Source organism: Mustelus asterias, chromosome 7, assembly GCF_964213995.1.
Source record: "Mustelus asterias chromosome 7, sMusAst1.hap1.1, whole genome shotgun sequence".
In the NCBI taxonomy this organism is placed as follows: domain Eukaryota; kingdom Metazoa; phylum Chordata; class Chondrichthyes; order Carcharhiniformes; family Triakidae; genus Mustelus; species Mustelus asterias.
The window spans coordinates 45475455-45497723 of NC_135807.1; the positions used below are offsets into that span (position 1 = coordinate 45475455).

Genomic DNA, 22269 nt, shown 5'->3' on the forward strand with positions numbered 1-22269 from the left:
AGAGAATGCAAAGAACCTGTGAAGGGTTAAAGATGGGTTAAGTGTGTGAGCAAAAAATTGGCAGGTGGAGCAAAAAGTAGGAAAATGTAAAGTTGTCAACTGTGTCAGGAAAAATAGAAAAGCAGAATGTAATTTAAATGGAGACGGACTGCAGATTGCTACAGTACAGCAAGATAAAGGTGCCCTTGTATGTTTTTGATTTGATTTATTATTGTCACGTATTAGTATACAGTGAAAAGTATTGTTTCTCGCGCTATACAGACAAAGCATACCGTTCATAGAGAAGGAAACGAGAGAGTGCAGGATGTAGTGTTACAGTTATAGCGAGAGAAAGATCAACTTAATGGAAGATAGGTCTGATGGCAGCAGGGAAGAAGCTGTTCATGAGTCAGAAAAGTTAGCATGCAAGTGCAGCAAATAATTAGAATTATAGAATCCCTACACTGCAGAAGGAGGTCATTTGGCCCATCGAGCCTGCAACAACAACAGTCCCACCCAGGCCGTATCCCCTTAACCCCACATATTTACCCTGCTAGTCCCCCTGACACTAAGGGGCAATTTAGCATGGCCAATCAACCTAACCCGCACATTCTTGGAGTGTGGGAGGAAATCGGAGCACCCGGAGGTAACCGATGCAGACACGGGGAGAATGTGCAAACTCCACACAGACAGTGACCCGAGATTGGAATTGAACCCAGGTTTCTGCCGCTGTGAGACAGCAGTGCTAACCACTGTGTCACCATGGTGCCAAAGTTAAATTGGATATTTAACCTTATATTGCAAGGCGAATGGAGTGTAAAAGTAGGGAAGTCATGTTGCAACTATACAAGGGCATTGGTGAGACCATACCTGGAGTAGTGTGTGTAGTTTTGGTCTCATTACTTAAGTAGGGTTGTGCTTGCAATGAAAGCAGTTCAGAGAAAGTTCACTAGACTGCTTCCTGGGAATGAAGAGGTTGTCTTATGAGGAAAGGTTGAGCAGGTTGCACCTATACTCATTGGAGTTTAGAAGAATGAGGGGTAATCTTATTGAAACACAAAATTCTGAGAGGGTTTAACAGTGTAAATGTTGAGATGAAATCTAGAACTGGGGGGGGGGGCACAGTTTAAAATTAAGGGGTCTTCTATTTAAGGCAGAGGTGGGGAACTTCTTCTCTGACGGTCATTAATCTTTGGAATTCTCTACTGCAGAAAGCAGTTAAAACTCTGTCATTGAATATATTCAAGGCTGAGTTAGACAGATCGATCTATAAAGGGAGTCAAGGGTTATGTGGGGCAGGCAGGAAAGTGGAGTTAAAGCCTTAATCAGATCAGCCATGATCTTATTAAAAAGCGAAGCATGCTCAAGGGGCCAAATGGCTTATTCCTGCTCCTAATTCTTACGTTCTTATCTTATTATGTTCTTGTAAAACAGCTCGGTTGGAAATGCGTTTACTTGCAACTTCACGGGGGCGACACACCCAGGTTGCTCTGAGGGTGCCTAGTGCTGAACTAGCGTTGAGAGAAAAATTGACCCGAGTCAGCCACACGAAAATAGTGCATGTAACATAGCCTGCATTAAATGCAAGCCCTTGGGTTCTGCAGACCTTCCACAGAAGAATGGCTTAGTTTTCTGAATTCCTTACTGGGAGAATCCACTAAATTTCTGATTGGATGTTAACTTAACAAATCCCATGTGGTTGCTTTTCTTTGATACTGGAATAGAAACAGAATTAGCCAGAACATTTCAGCATTTTAACTGAAAGACCAAGCTTAAGACTTTGATGCTTTTCTCAGAACCCTTTTCATTGTAATGCAATTTGAGGACTTTTGCGAATAGTTACATTTTACTGTCTTTCCCCCTTTGCGAGGGGTCAAAGAAGAAAACAAGCAATTTGTTCTCTGCTCTGTATCAGTATTGCCCTGTAACTGGGTTGATATGTTCTTCTGTTTTTACAACTCTTTTCTGAGTAGGCAGCTTGCTCCCTCTTCAGGCTTTACTCTGAAATATTTGCCCAGAATTCTTCCCAGCAACTCCTACTCAGTTATTTTAGCTGCCGTAATTTCACCAGACGCTGTTCCAAAACCCCATTTGCTGGCACACTTGTGAACATGAAGTGGGTGCAGATTCTCTACATTATTTTTATTTCATACTGAAAATCAAGATCAGCGAGCTTTTGCCCTTCTGCTCCACGGGAGGTTTCTGTCCTCCCTGAGCTCGCCTTAGGACACCTGCGTTACAGTGTGACAGGTATACCGCCCCAGTCAAACCCCCGCCTGCCACTGTCCATAGAGCGGGTCCCCCGCCCGGTTTATCATCAGTACGGTAAAACTAACCTGTCTCACGACAGTCTAAACCTAGCTCACGTTCCCTATTAGTGGACGGCACGGTGGCCCAGTGGTTAGCACTGCTGCCTCACAGCGCTAGGGGCCCGGGTTCAATTCCCGGCTTGGGTCACTGTCTGTGTGGAGTTTGCAAATTCTCCCCGTGTCTGTATGGGTTTTCTCCGGGTGCACCAGTTTCCTCCTACAGTCCAGAGATGTGAGGGTGAGGTGGATTGGCCATGCTAAATTGTCCTTTAGTGCCAGGAGGACCGGCTAGGGTAAATGCATGGGGATAGGGCCTGGGTGGGATTGTGGTTGGTGCAGACTGGATGGGCAGAATGGCCTCTTTCTGCACTGTAGGTATCTATGATATTTGCTGATTTGTGATTAGTGGCGAATGGACATTTTGGATTTCTTCAAGGCAGAAACATGGCAACCATGGGCATGGAATCTTACCAAACAATGGCAAAGTAACCAGCACCTTACTCTCCAGGCAATCAAACGTGTTTTCTCACCAGATCTTTGGCACTTTGTCAAAAAAAGAATGGAGTGGGGGGGATGTGTTTCACGCTAGCGTTTTGAGTGCTGGGACCGAAACACGCTGGTAAAGCTAGCTGCACTGAGATTGGGGGCAAGGGTGCCTCAATCAGACCAAGAAATAACCTCCTCCCCCTCCCCGTGCCCCCTGCCCCCCACATCAACCATGGAGGTTTTAGGGGCTTATTCACCCCCTCCCTGATCACCGCCAGCATCCCTCACCTCTACCCCCACCCCCAGCAGTAATCACCTGCATCTCCCTCTTCCCCCCCCCCCCCCCATCCCCCCACCGATAGTCATTGCTGGCATTTCCTCCCCCTTCATTGAACGCTCGCTCCCTTCCTATTACACATACATGCACCAAACCATGAGGTTCACACTAAGATGTGCCGCAGCACTGACCCCGGCACAGGTTGGTGCTGCTTGGTCGGCATGATGTCAACCTGTGCCAGGGCACTGCCCAGGTATATCCCTCTCTCCCGGGGACTATACTCACCGTTGCTTCTCTCAGGGGGAATCCCTCTGACAGGTTCACGTCTGGGTGAACCTGCTGTAAACACGTCAGCGAGGTATGAAAATTTATTGCAGGTGGAAGGTCTCGCTCTTGGGGTGTTTAATAATAATCAAATTTATTTACGTGGATATAAATCAGGTCCTCGCCCATTATGGGCATGAACCTGATTACGTCGCTGGTGAGGGGTGACGAAAATCAGCAATCGCGATCTCACCGGTGAGATTTGCAATTTCTGGGTTTCGCCGGATCTTGACCCTCCACTGCCGATCCCAAAGATTGAAAATGCGGACTCAAGATCTCCCTTCAAGCTGTAAAGCCTGGATATTTACTAGGTGTCAAAAGGAACCCAGGTTATATAGGTCCATGTTCAAGGCTGGTTCAGTTGAAAGGAAGTGCAACACAAGCCAACACTAGATTATCAAGATGTAAGACTCTGATTTAGAGTCATAGAGTCACAGAGATTTACAGCATGGAAACAGGCCCTTCGGCCCAACTTGTCCATGCCGCCCTTTTTTTTTAAAACCCCTAAGCTAATCCCAATTGCCCGCATTTACCAATTGAGTAGCCGGAAATTGACACTGATTCACTGCCTCTCCCCGATTGGTGGCACGGTGGCACTGTGGTTAGCATTGCTGCCTCACAGCACCAGAGACCCGGGTTCAATTCCAGCTTTGCGTCACTATCTGTGGAGTTTGTACGTTCACCCTGCGTCTGCGTAGGTTTCCTCCGGGTGCTCCAGTTTCCTCCCAAAGATGTGCAGGATAGGTGGATTGGCCATGCTAAATTGCCCCTTAGTGTCAGGGGGATTAGCAGGGTAAGCACATGGGGTTATGGTGATAGGGCCTGGGTGGAATTGGTGTCGGTGCAGGCTCAATGGGCCAAATAGCCTCTTCCTGCACTGCAGGGATTCTATGATTCTAAGAATAGAACATGGGTTAATTCTCTAATAGAAACTGTATTGGATAAAAATACAAAACGTCAGTGGTTTAATTGTAAATGCACCACATGGTACAGCACTAAATCATGTTGAAATTCTGGAAGGTTCTGGTCTGATCCTTAAACTGATAATGGGCCGGATTCTCCAGCCCCATCAGATGGCCCGCAGGAATCCTGATAGCCCTGCTAAAAGGGGCGTCAGCCAAAAATTGGAAACCCGTCCAGGCACCAAGGCAATCAGGATTCACTTGACCCGCCCCACCCGCCCCAAACTGGTTCCTACCCACACCAAGCAGGAACCTGAGAATAATGCGAACGCACTAATTGTGATACAATTACTGAACTGGACAACCCATGGGTGGCCTCCTGCCATGCACCTGCCTCCCCAGTGGGAAAAGCACCGGGCAGACTTTGGTGCTAGTTATCACCATCATGGGCCTGGCATGTTGGATCCTGAGGAGGAATGAAGGAGGCAGGTCTAGTGGTCATGCGTGTGCCCTCTGCTGCTGCCAGGGTGCAGCAGAAGGGTCCCCTTTGGGTCCTTGGGGTTGGGTGAGCTTGGACTGGGGGCAAGGGGTTGATCTCAGCACTGTCCCCTGGGAGTGGAGTCCTGTGGGTGGGCTGCCCCTTCTAGTCCTGGCAGGCTGAAAGATCACCCCCGGAATGATGATTTCAGGCAGCTCTCTGCTCTGTATTTTCGTTCCTGCCTGACATCTGTGAGAACTTTGAAGTGGCCTGGTGACTTTAATCTCCATGCTCCTGCTCACTTGCTTTGAAGATCCCTATGACCCCTTTGAAGTCCTCTGGCAGCTGTTCACTCAGCCCTATTCTCTTCACACAACTTTTATTTGAAGTCTCTAAGCCTTCCTAGAAAGCTCAGTGGCTTTGAAATACCTTCCAACCCTTTGAAAACCTTTTGTTTCCATTCAGTTTTAGTCCAGTGCTTTTAACTCTCATTTTATTGACAGCTTAATGGTTTTCTACTCAGCCTCCAGACAGCTGTGTTTATTTACCTTTCCTTTCATGCTTGAATGCATTTCAAGTACTCGCACTGTTTTCGAACTGCAATGTTTACTTAAGAGTGGAAGTGAAAAGCACTTGGTGCTTTTGAAGTTGGTGTGGTCACAGCTGCAGGCAACATCAGATCAGGATGTGGGTCGGGTCACCCACATGCCTGCGTGGTATGGAGGGGATGACCAATTTTTTGAGTAGTTGGGCGGAGGATGCCCCTCTTTGCTGAGGGGTTGGTGGTGTTACCCTCGGTGGGCATGTCACCATTTTAGTTTTTGGGGGGAAGAAGGCCTATCTCTGACTGCGGAGATCAGGGTGTCCTTCAATCTCTGAACAATTGGGCTAGCTGTTGTGAATCGCAGGATGTGGGATTCATGAATATGCATCTGTCGGGTGGGAGAATCCCACCTGACAGACGCTGCCAGTGCCAATGGGAAACATTCTAGTTTTCCTGCTGGTGTGGGCACTTAGTGCCGATTCGGGAGAATTGGTCCAATAGCTGATTTCTGGAGTACAAAGGGCATACCCAATGGCGCTAAGGTAATTAGAGGAATATTTTCCAGACCTAATTATTACTGGTTGGTCTTGACTCAATATATGCACATATACAGATATCAGATGAGAACATGGTTGAGCCCTGTAATGATTGACCTCAAAATTGAATAGTCAGATTATTACGCCGAACATAACTAATTGGGTAACGTACCACCAAGATTGAGAAAGATGAATAAAGGTTAAAAGCAGAGGGAAGCATATGAGACAGGAAAAACAAAATAAAGATTAATTCGGCATGCAATGATTATTCCACCAAAAATCATGAGAATGCCAAGAGATAGATTCTAGCATATTTAGAAACAGGCAAGAGAACCAAGAAACGGCCATATTGTTTCACAAGTATCCACTACTGTTTTGCAATCTGGTTTAGTGCTTCTTCCGAGTACCAGGTGCAGCTCTCACTTCACATACTGCAATGGTGATCCAGTGGCACCTGAGGTCAAGTGGAGTGTCAAACTTGTCAGCGAGCTGTGATATTTCATACTGGATGTTGCATTATAGCAAAAACTGGGTCAATTTGTTTCAGTTGTTAGATTTTCTTGCTCACTGTATCTCGCTGTTCTTACATTCTTCTGGTGTCAAGATTAAATGGTTGCATATACGCTGTCGCAGAGTGCCATTTCCCATCATTCAACATTGTAATTCCGTGCTCCTGTGTGCTTCAGCCATTTTGTTTTTGCTTTCCCAGACTGAATCCTTTCTTTGATCACTGTGCAGCGAAATGATTTTGCTCATGTGCTGTGTGATTCATGTCACTTAGCTGTGCAGTAAATATTACTGTTCCTTGCCATTTACCCGATGTATTGTAATGTTTGTATTACTAATGAGCTTCTTGATATATCCGCTGAGGTGTCCCAAATGTTTACGGAACAAAGTATGGTCTATGTAAATGCAAACTATTGCCGGGTTTTGCTGGGAATGGGAATATTTTGCAAACTTAATTGCACAGCTAAATGAGCCCAGTTTTCCCATCTGGCAGGAATGTTCTCCATGCATAGTAATGTCTGCAATTGTGCTATGGAACTTGAATAAACAAATGTGTGGCGAGATTGCTCTTACTAAGATGGCCCTGCAGTTTTATAGGGGTTGGTGGCAGGGTAATTAGAAACACACTTGCCCTCATCTAAAGTACACATTTAACTGTTGGAACGCCGCTGATCTCTTTGAAATATTCTCTGCCATTCCTCCCGGTTTGCCCTCCTCCTAGCATTGGGAATGCATGTGCTTTTTCTCATTTCCTTGGAAACCAGAACTTATAAATAAATGTGGCTACAATATTGGTATAGGACCAGATATTTATTATTGGTGGGCAGCGTGTTGGTTTAATAAGAAATATTTATTTGAAAAAAAACAATTTGCCACCACAGTAACATTGGCACCATGCCTGAAGGATATCTGAACAAAAATACTTTATTTACTCAAAAGACTTGTTATTTTTTGACATGAAAGATGCATTTGCTTCTAAAACAAGGTGTTGTATTAGGTAATAACTTGCCTAGCCTCCAGTGTGCATAATGAGAGGTCATGTTCCAAATCTAGTGTCTGATCCAGCTGTTGGAATCAACTGTACCTTAAATTACCATTTTATTTGCACCCATGCTATGTATTTTTGATAGCTTTTGTTTCTTTGTTGTTGCAGTATCAGAATGTAATATGATATTTTAAACTTCCCGGTTGGGTTCTTAGCAGCAGGACCTCAATCAGAAAACAAACTGAATCTAGTAGTGTATATAGCAGTGAGTAAAACAATAGGGCTTGCATTAATGATGAAAAATGCAGTTGCCAATTTATTTTCAATTAGAAATCTTAAAAGTATAATATGAAATCATGTAACTTGTTTGGTTACGTTATTTATTACAAGTAAAAACCTGTGTAAAAGCTAAAATAAATACCCATTTGTAACAATATTTAGGTGGATTCTGTCAATTCATTCAACTTGGATGTTTTAATTTATTTGTATCTTTAAAAAACAATTAAATAATACTCTGTTTCAAATTAACTTCAATTGTTTTATAATTTATTATAAAACTTTTGGACTTGATTCTGCAGTACAGTAAGTGTAATCATACACTCTGTGACCCATCTATATTTATTTATTAGGTTATTGTTCTACTGAAACAATGATAAGGAGAATTCCAAATATCCCTACTAAGCATTCATGTGCTATAGTATTCTGCAGCACAATTTCAGGACTATAATTTTTGGAAAACAGCCCCTTTTTCTTTTAAAAAAAAAGCACAGCCAGAAACAGGAAATTGTCAGCGGTTGAAGGGTTAAGCGGTGAAGACAATGAATGTACTGCTGAATTCAAACCTTCAAATACATCTGTATTTTAGAGTCACCCCAGGCAGCAGATATGGCATCAGCAATGGAACTTATTATAAGAGAAGCTTTTGTTCATAGATGTTTCTAGTAGAGAAGTGAAAATGCGAGTACAAAGAACACATGGTCTCGATGCCCACATTTTGTACTGGTTTCGTTATGTGTTGAAAGGCCCTCACTCAATATACTATTTAAATTTGAATACTTATTAGTAATAGAATGCAGAAATGTATTTTGTTTAGCTAGCATTGTAAGTGTGGTCGAGAAGAAAATATTTTCATTAAAAAAAATTACTTTTGCAGAATTCTACCTTGACAATTGAAGAATTTCATTCCAAGCTTCAAGAAGCTACGAATTTTCCTCTCCGACCTTTTGTTATACCGTTTCTAAAGGTATTTGTGATATTTTCCACTTATCTTCTAACCCGTTGAACCTTTTGTCCCTGCATACAATTGGTATAGTCAAAACTGTAGCAGGTACTTCCTGGGTTAAACCCTTGTGTTGCTGGAAAGTTATAATAATGCGCTATATGATGTATTATCAAGTTAAAGTGCCTCATAGCTCTTAACACCGAGAATCATTTTATAAAGTTTGGTGAAGGATTTGTTGGCAAAACTCAAAGTAACATTTAATAAAGGAAAATCATGTGGATGGTTCCAGTTTTATTGCAAGGGTGCAAAATTCATATCTGAATCTACAGCTTAACATCTGATACTATTTCTGAACTTGTGATATAATTTCCTTGAACTGTCAGATCAAATCCACACTTATACCACCCAGGGTTTTACATCTATTCTCACTTTCTCCCTCAAACTTTTGTGGAAATTTGGATGGCTGTTTTGATCTCCTTGCTATCGCCCATAAATTATGTCATCCGGAGTTGGGTGCACATAGCTCCTAACATTAAATCCCGAAGGGTCAAGTGTATAGTCTTTCCAGTTAAGCCACCAGGAAGACTGGATGTGTAGAATCATAGAATCCCTACAGTGCAGAAGGAGGCCATTTGGCCCATCGAGCCTGCACTGACAACAATCCCAACCAGGCCCTATCCCCGTAATCCTACGTAGTTACCCTGCTAGTTCCCCTGACTAAGGGGAAATTGAGCATGGCCAATCAACCTAATCTGCACATCTTTGGAATGTGGGAGGAAATCAGAGCATCCAGAGGAAATCCATGCAGACACAGGGGCAACATGCAAACTTCAGACAGTCACCGAGGCTGGAATTGAACCCGGGTCTCTGGTGCTGTGAGGCAACAGTGCTGACCACTGTACCACCATGCCGCTGTTCCTTTGGGGGGGGTGGGGGGGCTGTTCCTTTGGGGGGTGGGGGCTGTTCCTTTGGGGGGGGGCGGGGGGGCAACTAGAACAAGTGGTCATGGTCTCAAAGTACGGGGCGGGCCATTTAGGACTGAGATGAGGAGCAATTTCTTCACTCAGAGGGTGGTCAAACTGTGGAATTTTCTACCATAAGGCTGCAGATGCCATTTGTCTGAATATACTTCAGAAGGAAACATAGGAACTAGAAGCAGCAGTAGGCCATTCGGTCCTTCAAGCCTACTCCGCCATTCATTATGATCATGGCTGATCATCAAATTTGATATCCTGATTTCCCCACCCCCCACTTTCCCCCCCAATATCCCTTAGTCCCTCCCCAAGAGCTATATCAAATTTCTTCTTAAACTCACACAACATTTTGGCCTCAACTACTTTCTGTGGTAGTGAATTCCATAAGCTTCTTGTCTCTAAAGTCAAGAGGTTTGGGGGAGAGTGCGAGAGAATGGCGCTGAGATAGAGAATCAGCCATGATCGTATTGAATAATGGAGCAGGCTCAAATGGCCTATTCCTGCTTCTATTTACTATGGGCAGGATTTTATGGCCTCACTCGTTCAAAACCGTAAAATCCCGCCCGAGGTCAACGGACCTTCCCATTGTCCGTCCCTCGCCCATTCCGATTCCCTTGGCAGGCAGGACGGTAAAATTCCAGCCTATGTCTCTATTCGGCAACGATGAAACTCTGCAGAGTGATTATGGGCCAAGAACAAATCACTGACAATTTTAAATAATAATGTAAACTACTGCTTTTGAAATATCTTCAGTTGCAAGTTTGACTTGCTGGAAGTATACTTCTGTGCGTGCATATTTCCTTGGTAAACAGGCATTCATTTCTAAGAACTGACGTGTGAAATCAAAATGGACCAGTTGGGATTTGCCTGCACCGCAGTCAGACATTCTAAAATGTGAACATCTTTTTGAAAGCTTAAGGGTGTTTTAAATGTTTTTAAATAAAAAGCACATAATTGTTGCGTGCTTTTTGGCCAAGCAACTATTAGTGCTGTGCTTGAATTGCATCATGCAAATGCCATTTCCTTTGTGAATATTACTGACTTTTTCATCGTGGAAACAGCTCCCTTTAGGGTCAGGTTGGCGGTGAAAAAAGCCAAAAAAGCATACAAGGACACTTCCAGAATCTTCCCTCACTGCTGTACGCCATATGGTTACCATATCATTTCATGGGGATCACTGGAATCAAAGATGCAACTTTTTTTTCTAATTTTAGTGCCTTTCCTCAAAGGAGACATTAATGACAAAAACCATATGGTTGTGGGAACGCGGACCTTAATAACTGCATTCAATCCCAGCTGTAACAATATGCATTAAAGTCTTGTTTTCATTAGGCTAATGTAAGCCACAGACTCTCGATTCTATTTCATGTTATGGAGAATCATTTACAGGAAAGATATTAGACACCATTGTAATTACTTTCTCTGGCTCTGAGATTCTACCCTCCCCCATTGCTTTCTGTTGTCACTTTTTTAGTTTGGTGTAACACTTAAATGGAATTAACTCTTTGAGTACAGACAGTCAGTGGAGATTTGAGTGTTTTTTTTAAAATATCCGCAAAAATGATTTAGCTGAGAATTTCAAAGAAAGCATCTGATAAATGTATCCGATTCATAGAGCGGGATTTTCCGATCCTGCCCGCCACAGGACCAAAGTATCCAGCCCGCAGTCGATGGAGCTTTTGCTGGTCCATCAAATTTTTTGTCTTGCCATGGTGATTCCAATGGCGGGTGGGACCAGAAAATTTAGGCTATTGTATTAATTCATTTAAGGCAGCTCTTAAAAATGTTGCTGTTGAAATTTATCACACAATGAATATTTACAATATTTTCTGCAGACTAATTTGTATAATACCAGTCCACACACTTGTGCAAAAACTGGTAGAATTTCTATTTGTAAATTCAGATAAAGGCTCAGACATGGAGTTTGTGAATGTATCCGTTATTTTATGTGGATCACCTGCTGATTTCCTATCTGCTCCTGCATCGACCTGAGCCAGAGTTTGCACAGCTGTGATGTCCTCTTTGAACCAGAACTGGGCTTCAATACCATAGCATTTACTTGAATAATACTGCTTGCATTTGCTGTTTTGGGTACAATCATCCATAGCTTTCTATTACCACAGGCTTTCGTTTATTCCTCTTCGACTTCCTAACCCATACCCTCAATAAACTCCCACTTATCCAAAACACTGGTTTCACACAAAGTCCTTTTTCATTCTCACTGTCCTACGGAGATTCCCATGCCAATTTAAAAAAATCCTCCACAGGCTCACACTGTCCTACCCAGTGCAATTTTATGCCCCTTTTGCACCCATTGATCCCCTGATTCTGACATTCTGCTTTGTATGCCATTACTTTAGATTCATCATTGATGGCAGAATAAAGAGGAAACTAAATAATATAAAGTAATTAAAAGGGCAGAATTTAATCCAGGCCACAGGGGTCCAGGTCGCCACCTGGAGAGCTGGCAAAAGCCTTGCATCACATCCAACCGGGCACCTCAATGGCCAGTGGTGGGCCTTTCCCCATTGGCAGGAACCCAGAAATCCTGCCCTCTGAGAGCTGCCAACCAATCAGAGGCCAGCAGCTCTCCATTGCAGGCAACAGTGGGAACTGCTAGTAAACACAGTAAGAGTTTTAACAACACCAGGTTAAAGTCCAACAGGTTTATTTGGTAGCAAATAAACCTGTTGGACTTTAACCTGGTGTTGTTAAAACTCTTACTGTGTTTACCCCAGTCCAACGCCGGCATCTCCACATCACAACTGCTAGTAATGCAGCCACCAGAGGCCCAGCATAGGATTCCCTGCAAAGCAACTGCCCTGCTACCATTGGTTGACAACCAGTGGCAGTAGGATAAAGGCCTTGCGTGGGCATTAATTGCTCATTTAAGGACCTCATTTCGCATTGGGGAAGGAAGGCCATCCATGAGCCCCCACCCCCAGGCTTCACCGGGGCAGGTGGGAGAAGGCCATGGGAACCCCAGCTTGCATGTTCTAGTCCAATTAAATGCTTTCCCACCTCCAAACTCAGGGGAGGGCATTACATTCTGTAGCAAGAGTGTGAGAAAAGAAAGGTGTGACTAAAACATGAGAACTGAAGGGCAGGTTAGACTGTGTGGCCCAAATAAGCATTTGTTATACAAATGCACTGAGTATGAAGAATAAATGCTTTCATTCAGTGACTGAACTGAAAGTTTTCAGCTGATCAGAGAGAGCCAGTGTGGATTTGTCAAGGGTAGATCATGCCTGATAAATCTGATCGACTTTTTCGACGAGGTGACTGAAGCAGTGGCCAGGGGAATGCCTCTGGCTGTTATTTATATGAACATCTAGAAGACATTTCACAAAGTTCCTCATAAGAGACTTTTACTAAAGTTGACTCACATAGAATTGAAGGCAGATTATTAACCTGGTTAGGAAATAAACTGAGCAGCATGAGACAGCGAGTAGGGATAATACGCAGGAATTGGCAGAATGTGACTAGTGCTGTTCCACAAGATTTTGGGTGGAATTTTCCCACCCACCCCCCCCCGCCCCCCCACCACCGGAATCATAGTGGGTGGGGGCAGACCATGCAAAGGCCTGTGGACCTCAGGTGGAATTTTCCGATCCGCGGCGAGCTTGCCCGACAATCCCACCCTATGTGTTAGAACCTCAACTATTTACTGTATTTATTAACAATTTAGATAATGGGATAGAAAGGCACGTATCCAAATTTGCTGATGACACAAAGATGGCATTAGGGATGGATGTGTAAAATTGTTGAGAGATTAAGCAATTGGGCAAAAACTGTGGGAAATTAATTTCAATATAGACAAATGTGAGGTCAGCCACTTTTGACCTTATAAGGATAAAGCAAGATGCTTTCTAAATGGTGAAACACTAGAAATTGTGGAGGTCCGAAGAAACTTGGGGGGTGGGGGGAAGGTGGTCAGGCATATCCTGCATTAAAATGTCATGAAAATAATCAAAAAATTAATGAAATGCTGGCCTTTATAGGATGAGAATATAAGAGTGTAGAAGTCATGCTTCAGCTATACAAAACCCTATTTGGATCACATCTGGAGTACTATGTGCAGTTTTGGGCGCTATGTCTAAAGAAGGATGTATTGACCTTGGAGTGAAAGCAGTGCAGATTAACCAGAATGATATTTTGATTCCAAAGATTTAATTCTGAGAAGAGATTGCACTTATATTACTTGGAATTTGGAAGGTGAAGTAGTTTGATCAAACTTTTCAAGGTATAAAGGGGACCAAATAAGGTTTATGAGAGAAGAACTGTTTCTGCTGGTTGGAAAGCCTAGGACTAAAGGGTATCGTTTAAAAAATTAGAGCCAGACCATTTAGGAGTGAATTTGGAAAACATGCAAACCATAGAAACCCTACAGTGCAGAACGAGGCCATTCGGCCCATCGAGTCTGCACCGACCACAATCCCACCCAGGCCCTACCCCCACATATTTACCTGCTAATCCCTCTAACCTACGCAATTTAGGATTCTAAGGGACAATTTTTAACCTGGCCAATCAACCTAACCCGCGCATCTTTGGACTGTGGGCGGAAACCAGAGCACCCGGAGGAAACCCACGCAGACACGAGGAGAATGTGCAAACTCCACACAGACAGTGACCCGAGCCGGGAATCGAACCCGGGACCCTGGAGCTGTGAGGCAGCAGTGCTAACCACTGGGCTACCGTGCCGCCCCAAAGGATGGCTGAAATTTGGAACTCTCTTCCACAAACTACAATTGATGCCAGATCAATTATCAATTGGATAGCCAAGTTCTGCACACATGAGGATGGCCTCAACCGAAATCTTGGGTTCATGTCACACTATCTGTAACCCCCATGACTTGCCTGGGCTTGCAAAATCTCACTAACTGTCCCGGCTGGAGACAATACACATCTCTTTAACCTGTGCTTAACCCTCTCTCCACTCACATTGTCTGTACCTTAAAGACTTACCTATAAAGACTCGCATTCCAACCATTATTTTGTAAATTGAGTTTGTGTCTTTATATGCCCTGTTTGTGAACAGAACTCCCACTTACCTGACGAAGGAGCAGTGCCCCGAAAGCTAGTGGCTTTTGCTACCAAATAAACCTGTTGGACTTTATAACCTGGTGTTGTGAGACTTCTTACTGTTTTTACCCCAGTCCAATGCCTGCATCTCCACATCATGGCTATGTAGGAAATGCAGAAGGCAATTTGCATACAGGAAAGTCCCACAAACAGAAATATGGTGATGACCAGACAATCTATTCAGGCATGTTGGCTGAGAAACTAAATTTTGGCAAGGCCACTGGGGAGAATTCCCATAGGATATTTTGCATCCACATGAAAGGATTGAAAAGATCACCAGTTGAGGACAAGGGTGAGAAGTGAACAGCACTTGATGTGAGCTAAGACACAGGCAGCAAAGTTTTGGATGACCTCGAGTTTACAGAGGGTAGAATGTAGGAGACCAGCCAGGGGCATATTGGAATAGTCATGTCTAGAGGTAATGAAGGGATGGAAGAGTTTTCAGCAGCAGACTTAAATTCCTACATGACTGCTTCTTGTCTGCCAATGTATAATTGTGTTTGTTACTGACTTAAGAGACTTTATAAACATATCTGCGTGGCATGCTTTTTATTAATTTTGAATGGCATGCCTTTCTGAAGTTTTATTCGTTTTTTGTGTATGATGTTTCCAAGAAATCAATTTTGAGCAATGGTTTTGGGACAACATGAATCTGTTTTTCCAGTCGGAAAGTATTCTATCTTTTTCTGTTTGCAGGCAAGCTAGTAACATTAGTACTCATTTCAGAATTATGCAATGGCTTCACATTGACCTTGTGGCACTGCTACAGCCTGAACATTTTCTTTTATTTTCCATTTGCTGACCGTTTTCTTCCTTTGCTTCCCCTCCCCATCCCCTCAAATTATTGCTGCTTGCTGAAGTACAATTATGGGGGCACCATTGCCCAAGTGGCAATTAAATATGCAAGAATGATAGGAGCTCTTTACCACCGAGCTTTGCAGGCTAGCCCAATCCTCGACCATCTCCATCCTGGTTATCAAGCACCGTAATGAATTTTCTCCACCCTAAACCAATGGTGTTGAGCACTTTGCAGTTCCTTGGGCTCCAATCAGTCCAAACTTAATACAGATTAGAAGAGCCATCATCCACCAAGGAAGATCTACCTCTCTCTCATTGCAGCAATTAATTATTACTTCAATTATACCATTATTTTTGTCTTCACCATTGGGAGTTCATTCCTCTCCATATGGTTTAATCCTACATTTTCCTTATTATTTGACCACATTGTTATTTATTTTGAAGTCCTATTCTGGCCTTACTTCTCTACTCTTTGCAATCACATGTAAGATCAATTTCAAACATCTTTGTCAGGGCTGAAAAGCTCGGGTCTCTCTCTTTTCATAGAATCTTACAGTGCCGAAGGAGGCCATTTGGCCCATCAATTCTGCACCAACCACAGTCCCACCAGGCCCTATCCCCATAACCCCATGCATTTACCCTAGCTAATCCCCCTGAGACTAAGGGGCAATTTAGCATGGCCAATCCACCTAACCCACACATCTTTAGACTGCGAGAGGAAACCAGAGAACCCGGAGGAAACCCACACAGACATGGGGAGAATGTGCAAACTCCACATAGACGGTGACCCAAGCCGGGAATCGAACCCGGGTCCCTGACGCTATGAGGCAGCAGTGTTAACCACTGTGCCACTGTGCTGCCCTCAGTTCTTTGACAGCGCTATATAGTTTGCGAAGAACGTCCTTTGACCTAATTTTATCGCTTTAGCGATATGGTTTAACATCTACATTGATTTTGTTCATTGCTGCTCTGGTTGAATCGGCTGAACATCTAGTCCTTGAAAACTAAAGTGTGTTTTAACTTCATACTTGGCTATTTCGGCCTAATCTATGCAGTCTACATATTGCTCATTTTCCTTTTCTTGAGTGTAATATTTCTCATTGTCTCCATTCAAATTTATTTGAGATTATTTGACCTATTATTATATACTTTACTAAACTCACTTTGAAATTCCTGAGCTACCTCCTCTGGTTCCACTCCCCCTTCTTCTTTGTTAACATCTGCACCTTGATCAATTTCTAAATCCAAGTCAATGATCCAAATTGAAAATGTGTCCTGACCGGTACTCACCACTTAAGTCCTTCCCCTCCACCCTGACCTAACTCTTTCAGTCAACATCCATTGTTGTCAATCTTTTGGCCAATTTCTTATCCATTATTCATTCCTAAGTTTTTTTTACACTGGATTTGGCTTATATAATAGTCTTTCATCTGAAAATTTGGTTGACTGTCTTTTGGAATTCTAGATGTATTATCTTATAGGACTTACCACAATCTCGTGACTTCTTCAATGAAGTCGCACAATGAGGGTCTTCCCTCATGGAATTTGTTTTGACTGCTGTTTAGTGTTTTTTTTTCCTCATTGCATATATACTCCTCACATTTCCTCTTGGTCACTGATTCAGTTATTTTGCCTGGCAATGATGTAACACTATTGGACATTTGGTTTCCTGCATGAACTGGATTTTCCTGTTCCCTCTGAACTGTGCACCGTGTTAATCTATTTACAATTTTTAGACATTGGTCCATAGGAGGTTGGTGACCCCAGCAAGGCCGTAGTTGCCCAGAGAATGAAGTGGTGGGTCGCTTTAAGCGACTGCAGACAATGTGATGACATTGGTGTTAAATGGGAATCCTCGGATATTGACCCAGCAATTATGATGGGACTATGATATTTCCAGGTCAGAATTGCATGTGACTTGGAAGTGATGTCCCCTAACATTGTTGCTCTTATTCTACTCGGCAGTCGAGCTCATGAGGCTAGACTTTGCTGTGAAAGTAAGGTTGATGAGTTGTGGTACGATGTGTAGATAGTATATGCTGTATCCGCAGTATGTTGTAGACATGGAGGGATTGAATATCGAGTTCAGAGTCAAGAAGTAACTCTATCGCAAATGAGGAGAATACCTGAAAGTGAGATTAAAATGAGCAGCTAGGTTCTTTTTCTCTTTTCTGGCCGGTGCAGACATGATGGGCTGAATGGCCTCTTTCTGCACCAGAACATTTCTATGGTTCTCTGATATTAAAGCTATTACATATTATTGTGGCTGCACTCATCCAGGCATCTGGTATTTCATTACACTCAAACATTGAGCCTTTGAGGTGTCAGAAAGTGATCCAATTATCAATGAGACACTGCATTCCTCTTTTGACAAAGTGTCACTTTGGCTAGCCAGTACAATTAAGGTTCTAGTCAATAGTATGCCCAAGAGATGTTCGTGGTGAGCAACTTAGTGCTGGTGGTTTTGTTGCTGTTTAGTGAGGTTGTTGGACCATTTCTTGTTGGTTATCATTGCCTGGCATTTGGGTGGCACCATTGTTGCCTGCCACATGTCAACCCAAACTTATCTGGTGTCTGTGCACTGCTACAGGCTTGTATAATCTGCTTCAATATCTAAAGAGCTATGGGTGAAGCACAACACTAGAAAATAGCCTGACTTTTGACCTTGCGGCAGATGGATGCATATTGATGAAGCAGTTGAAGACAATTGAACCAAGGGCACTGCCCTAAGCAACTCTAGCAGTGATATTCTAGGGCTTGGTGATCTATGGTCATATATGACTCCTTGTCACAGAGGATGTTACTCTGACAGCTCCTTGCACTGGATGCTTTTGTCTATGCCTGTACCACGTCTTGTTGGGATCTGATGAGGTCTGATGTCCAGTGGCTCTGGTGGAATCCATGTTACACATTAAATGTGTCTACGAGTTTAATGGAGGAGTCTGGGATGTTGGCAGATAGAAATTGCTGAATGCAACCATGACAGTTTGCTGCAAGACTAATTTTTGAGACAGCTCTTGTAACCTGGCAACTAATGGTCATGTGCTGGTGTCAGAATCCTGTAGGGTCCCCTGGGCTGCGATGACTTGATTCTTGTTCTGATCTAATGCCTGGGTCAGTGCCAGTAGAGCAGTTCAGTGTTCCCATTTTACTTGTTTTAGAATTGTGGCTTGCTCGGCCACCTCTGAAGGCATTAAAAATCAATCACATTATTTAGGATGTGCAAGTTCGTATGTGAAACTTTCTGTAATTCCAAACTACCAAGGATCACCCAATCTTCCTTTTGAATGCTAATCCTTTGACTTTGTGCACTTCAATTAAACATGGACTGATCGGTGTTGAAATGTTATAAATTCATGTTTCTCCCGTTTTGCTAACTGGTGATTTGGTGCTGGCAGCTTCCTACTAGCACCGTCACTATGGCAACCATTTTGGTTGTTTTAGATCTAGTTGAACAATTGCTTCCATGTCGGAGTGTCATTATCCTATTTCATAATTACATGGCTGCAGAGCTCCCAATGCGGAATTGCAGCCACACTTAACCAGTGCTTCACAACCCGACGCTACAGCAGCCCATGATGACTGGCATCCCGTCGCTGTGAAAAGCTAGTCCAGAAACATAGCTTCCAAGGGCAGCAAATAACTCATTGTGCTGTTAGGCCACGTTTGTTATTTGCTTATTCATCCATCTATGAGGTCAGCTGGGTCCTGGCGGTTCTCCCGTGTGGCTGCGCCGACTGTGATATTGTTTTTTTTTGTGTCATTCTTCTTGCAGGCCAACCTGCCCCTTCTGCAGAGGGAGCTACTTCACTGCGCACGTTTGGCCAAGCAGAACCCGGCACAGTACCTCGCACAGCATGAGCAGCTGCTGCTGGATGCCAGCACCACCTCACCCGTCGACTCCTCCGAGCTGCTGCTTGATGTTAATGAAAATGGGAAAAGGCGAACTCCAGACAGGTGAGACAAATGGCAGCAATTTATCAACAGAATGGTTTCTTTTAGAGCTAAAATGTATCGGTGCGGACGCATCATCGGGGCAAAAGGAAAGCATGCGCGTGAATGCTGACTTGTGCTTTTTTTCTCTTTCTTAAATTGTAACATCTTGCTGTCAACTCTGGAAATTCTGAGTCAGGAAGGAATTTTTTTCCCCCTCATTCTTTGTTGAGTTAATTAATGAACCCATCGATCTGTGTTTAACCCTGTCTGTAATTCTTTTTATGATGGCAAGAGGTGAGTAACTTGGAAAATGCTGCTTTAAGGGAAACAATTGACAAGTTTTGCTGCTTTTCTTCCTGCATATGGTCAGCTATGGATGAGTAGCTGTGATGAGGTTGAGTCCATTAAAATAGCTCATTAAAAAGATCATTCTGTTTCTCCATTAGCATATGCAGTTGTACCGAACAAAATTTGACTTCAGCATGGAAGAGTAAATATCAAACCTCTTTGAAATGGAATTTAGCAATAGTGTAGTTAAGTGGATTTTGTACTAATAAAGGAATGCTTTTTTCATGTTATTGCTAAACTTTTGCATTATAGCAGCTAGACAGTTGCCAGGTGTTTATAGTTGAACCTCTTGCATGTCTTGCAGAACCAAAGAGAATGGCTACGATCGTGAGCCTTTGCACTCAGAGCATCCTAGCAAGCGGCCCTGCACTATAAGCCCCAACCAACGGTTTAGTCCAAATAATGGGTTATCCTACCAGCCCAACGGCCTGCCTCACCCAACACCACCCCCACCTCAGCACTACCGTCTGGATGATATGGCCATGGCTCACCACTACAGGGATTCATACAGACATCCCAACCACAGAGACCTCAGGGACAGGAACAGACCTCTCGGTGAGTGGATTTCTGTCAACACGTGCAAAGACTCATGAAATAACCATTCCATTTTCTTGATTTATTGTCCGATGAACTGCCAAAGGCACAATAATGTACTAGATATCTAAAAGGATGAGTCATGTTGAGATGATATATGTTTATTATTACTAGTGAACATTGCAAGTGCAATGGGCCAATGCTCGCCTATAGACATTTGTGGTAAACTGGTGTGTTTGCTGAAGGATGGATGTGTCACTTTTTTGTTAGTGATGAGAATTGCAGGGATGGTGATGAGTTACTTGATGGATAATATAAAAAATGGCGTGTTTTCCAGCAGAATAGCTTTGGAAGTCTGAAATTATTTTCCACTGTTGGCAGGGATGCATGGCACCCGTCAAGAAGAAGTGATTGATCATAGACTAACGGATAGGGAATGGGCAGAGGAGTGGAAGCACCTTGATCATGTAAGAAAATAAATCAATTTACTGAAAAGCTAACCTGAAGGGAAACAACTGCAATTTTATATTTACACAACAGATATTTTGAGTGTCTGTTCTTTAAAGTCTGAATGATTTATATAATTTAGTGCTATTTATGTTTTGGAGTTAAATACAGGAAATTTGTGTCTTGTGTAAGTGATAATCAGTAAATATGCAACATGTAGGGTTCTTTAAACTAATTTTCCACTGTCTCATTATTAAAGGTTGCATCTCCTTCCAGCATGCACTGTATTTAAATCTATTAAAATTTGACTGCATTTTAGCTTCTAAGTTAGGGACAGTAATGGTATGATTAACATTTTAATAAGTGTGGATGTTGTTCAATGTGACTTTATTCTGTGAAAAGTATGTGATCAGATTTAGTGGCTCACTGGTGCACTCTGGTGTGTTGTTTCAGCTTTTAAACTGTATCATGGACATGGTGGAGAAGACAAGGCGGTCGCTTACGGTCCTTCGGCGATGCCAGGAAGCTGACCGCGAGGAGCTTAATTACTGGATCAGGCGGTACAGTGATGCGGAGGATATTAAAAAAGGTAGTGGCAGCAGCAGCCATTCCAGACAACAGAGTCCTGTGAATACAGATCCTGCCCAACTAGGTAACAGTCATTAGGTACCATAACCTACTCTTTAATTTGGTGCAGTAAAGCTTATGATGCTGCCGTTACATTGTAAACCTGGTACCGACTTCGGATCAATATAAGTAAAGCACTAATTTCACGGTACACCGCATCAGAATCCATAATCGGTTCTAACCTGTCTTGTTCACCCAAATGAATGATCTGGCACTGTAGTTGCTTTGTGTTGGTTGCATGTCAATGGACTTCGAAAATGCAACCTTTACACCCTTTCCCCCCCACCCCCAACCACGCTTCTGCTTTAGACTCATAGATGTATGTCATTGACCGATCAAAAGGTTTGCGGTCATGTGAAGCAACCGCACACACTGGATGCTCCAGTTTCCTCTGAAGCTGAGAACTGATGTGCATGTCTTTGCTGGTCAGTGCATCAGGAAAATGGAGGAATTTTGCTTGTTGATGTAACTGTTGGCGTGAGTGATTGAGTCAGCGCCATTTATTGTGTCTCATTCTTAACACGTTCCCGGAGATAGGACAATGGAATGAAATAATTTATTGCTTGCGATGCACCATTCCCTTATTTGTCTTGTGAAGTTTCCAAAAGCACTAATGAAGTTATCCAGAAATGACTTTGCTTACAGTACATTTTTGGTTTTTTTTTGCAGATTCCCATCGGGAGTTCCTTCACAGACCATCTGGCCACCTGCCAGAGGAAATATGGAAAAAAGCTGGTAATTTTTATTATGGAAGGGTGGGGGGAAAAAGGTGTGTCTGTGTGTGCGTGTGTGTGTTAGTTATATATGGATCTCAGTCGCTTTACAGCATGGTGAAATCTTATTCAGTCTCCATTTTAAATAAAAGTCACTGGCACACTCCTTGTTTAAAGAAGTCATGGCTTGAGTGGTCATGTGGGACAGTTATAATTTTTCTTTGAATAAAAAGATGTGAGATTGCCCATTTTTCTCTTGTC

The 22269-nt window shown here is 43.1% G+C and overlaps 1 protein-coding gene across 10 annotated transcripts in view; it reads left to right on the forward strand.

Annotated features, from left to right (window-relative positions):
• Positions 1 to 22269, forward strand: part of runx1t1 (RUNX1 partner transcriptional co-repressor 1) — a 90509-nt gene that overhangs the window by 45156 nt on the left and 23084 nt on the right. For all 10 annotated transcript variants that reach the window (XM_078215997.1, XM_078216001.1, XM_078215996.1 and 7 more), the window contains 6 exons: positions 8481 to 8570; positions 19179 to 19360; positions 19992 to 20242; positions 20603 to 20688; positions 21122 to 21320; positions 21965 to 22030. In XM_078215997.1, coding sequence (XP_078072123.1) covers positions 8481 to 8570; positions 19179 to 19360; positions 19992 to 20242; positions 20603 to 20688; positions 21122 to 21320; positions 21965 to 22030 — 874 coding nt within the window. The remainder of the gene's footprint in view (positions 1 to 8480; positions 8571 to 19178; positions 19361 to 19991; positions 20243 to 20602; positions 20689 to 21121; positions 21321 to 21964; positions 22031 to 22269) is intronic.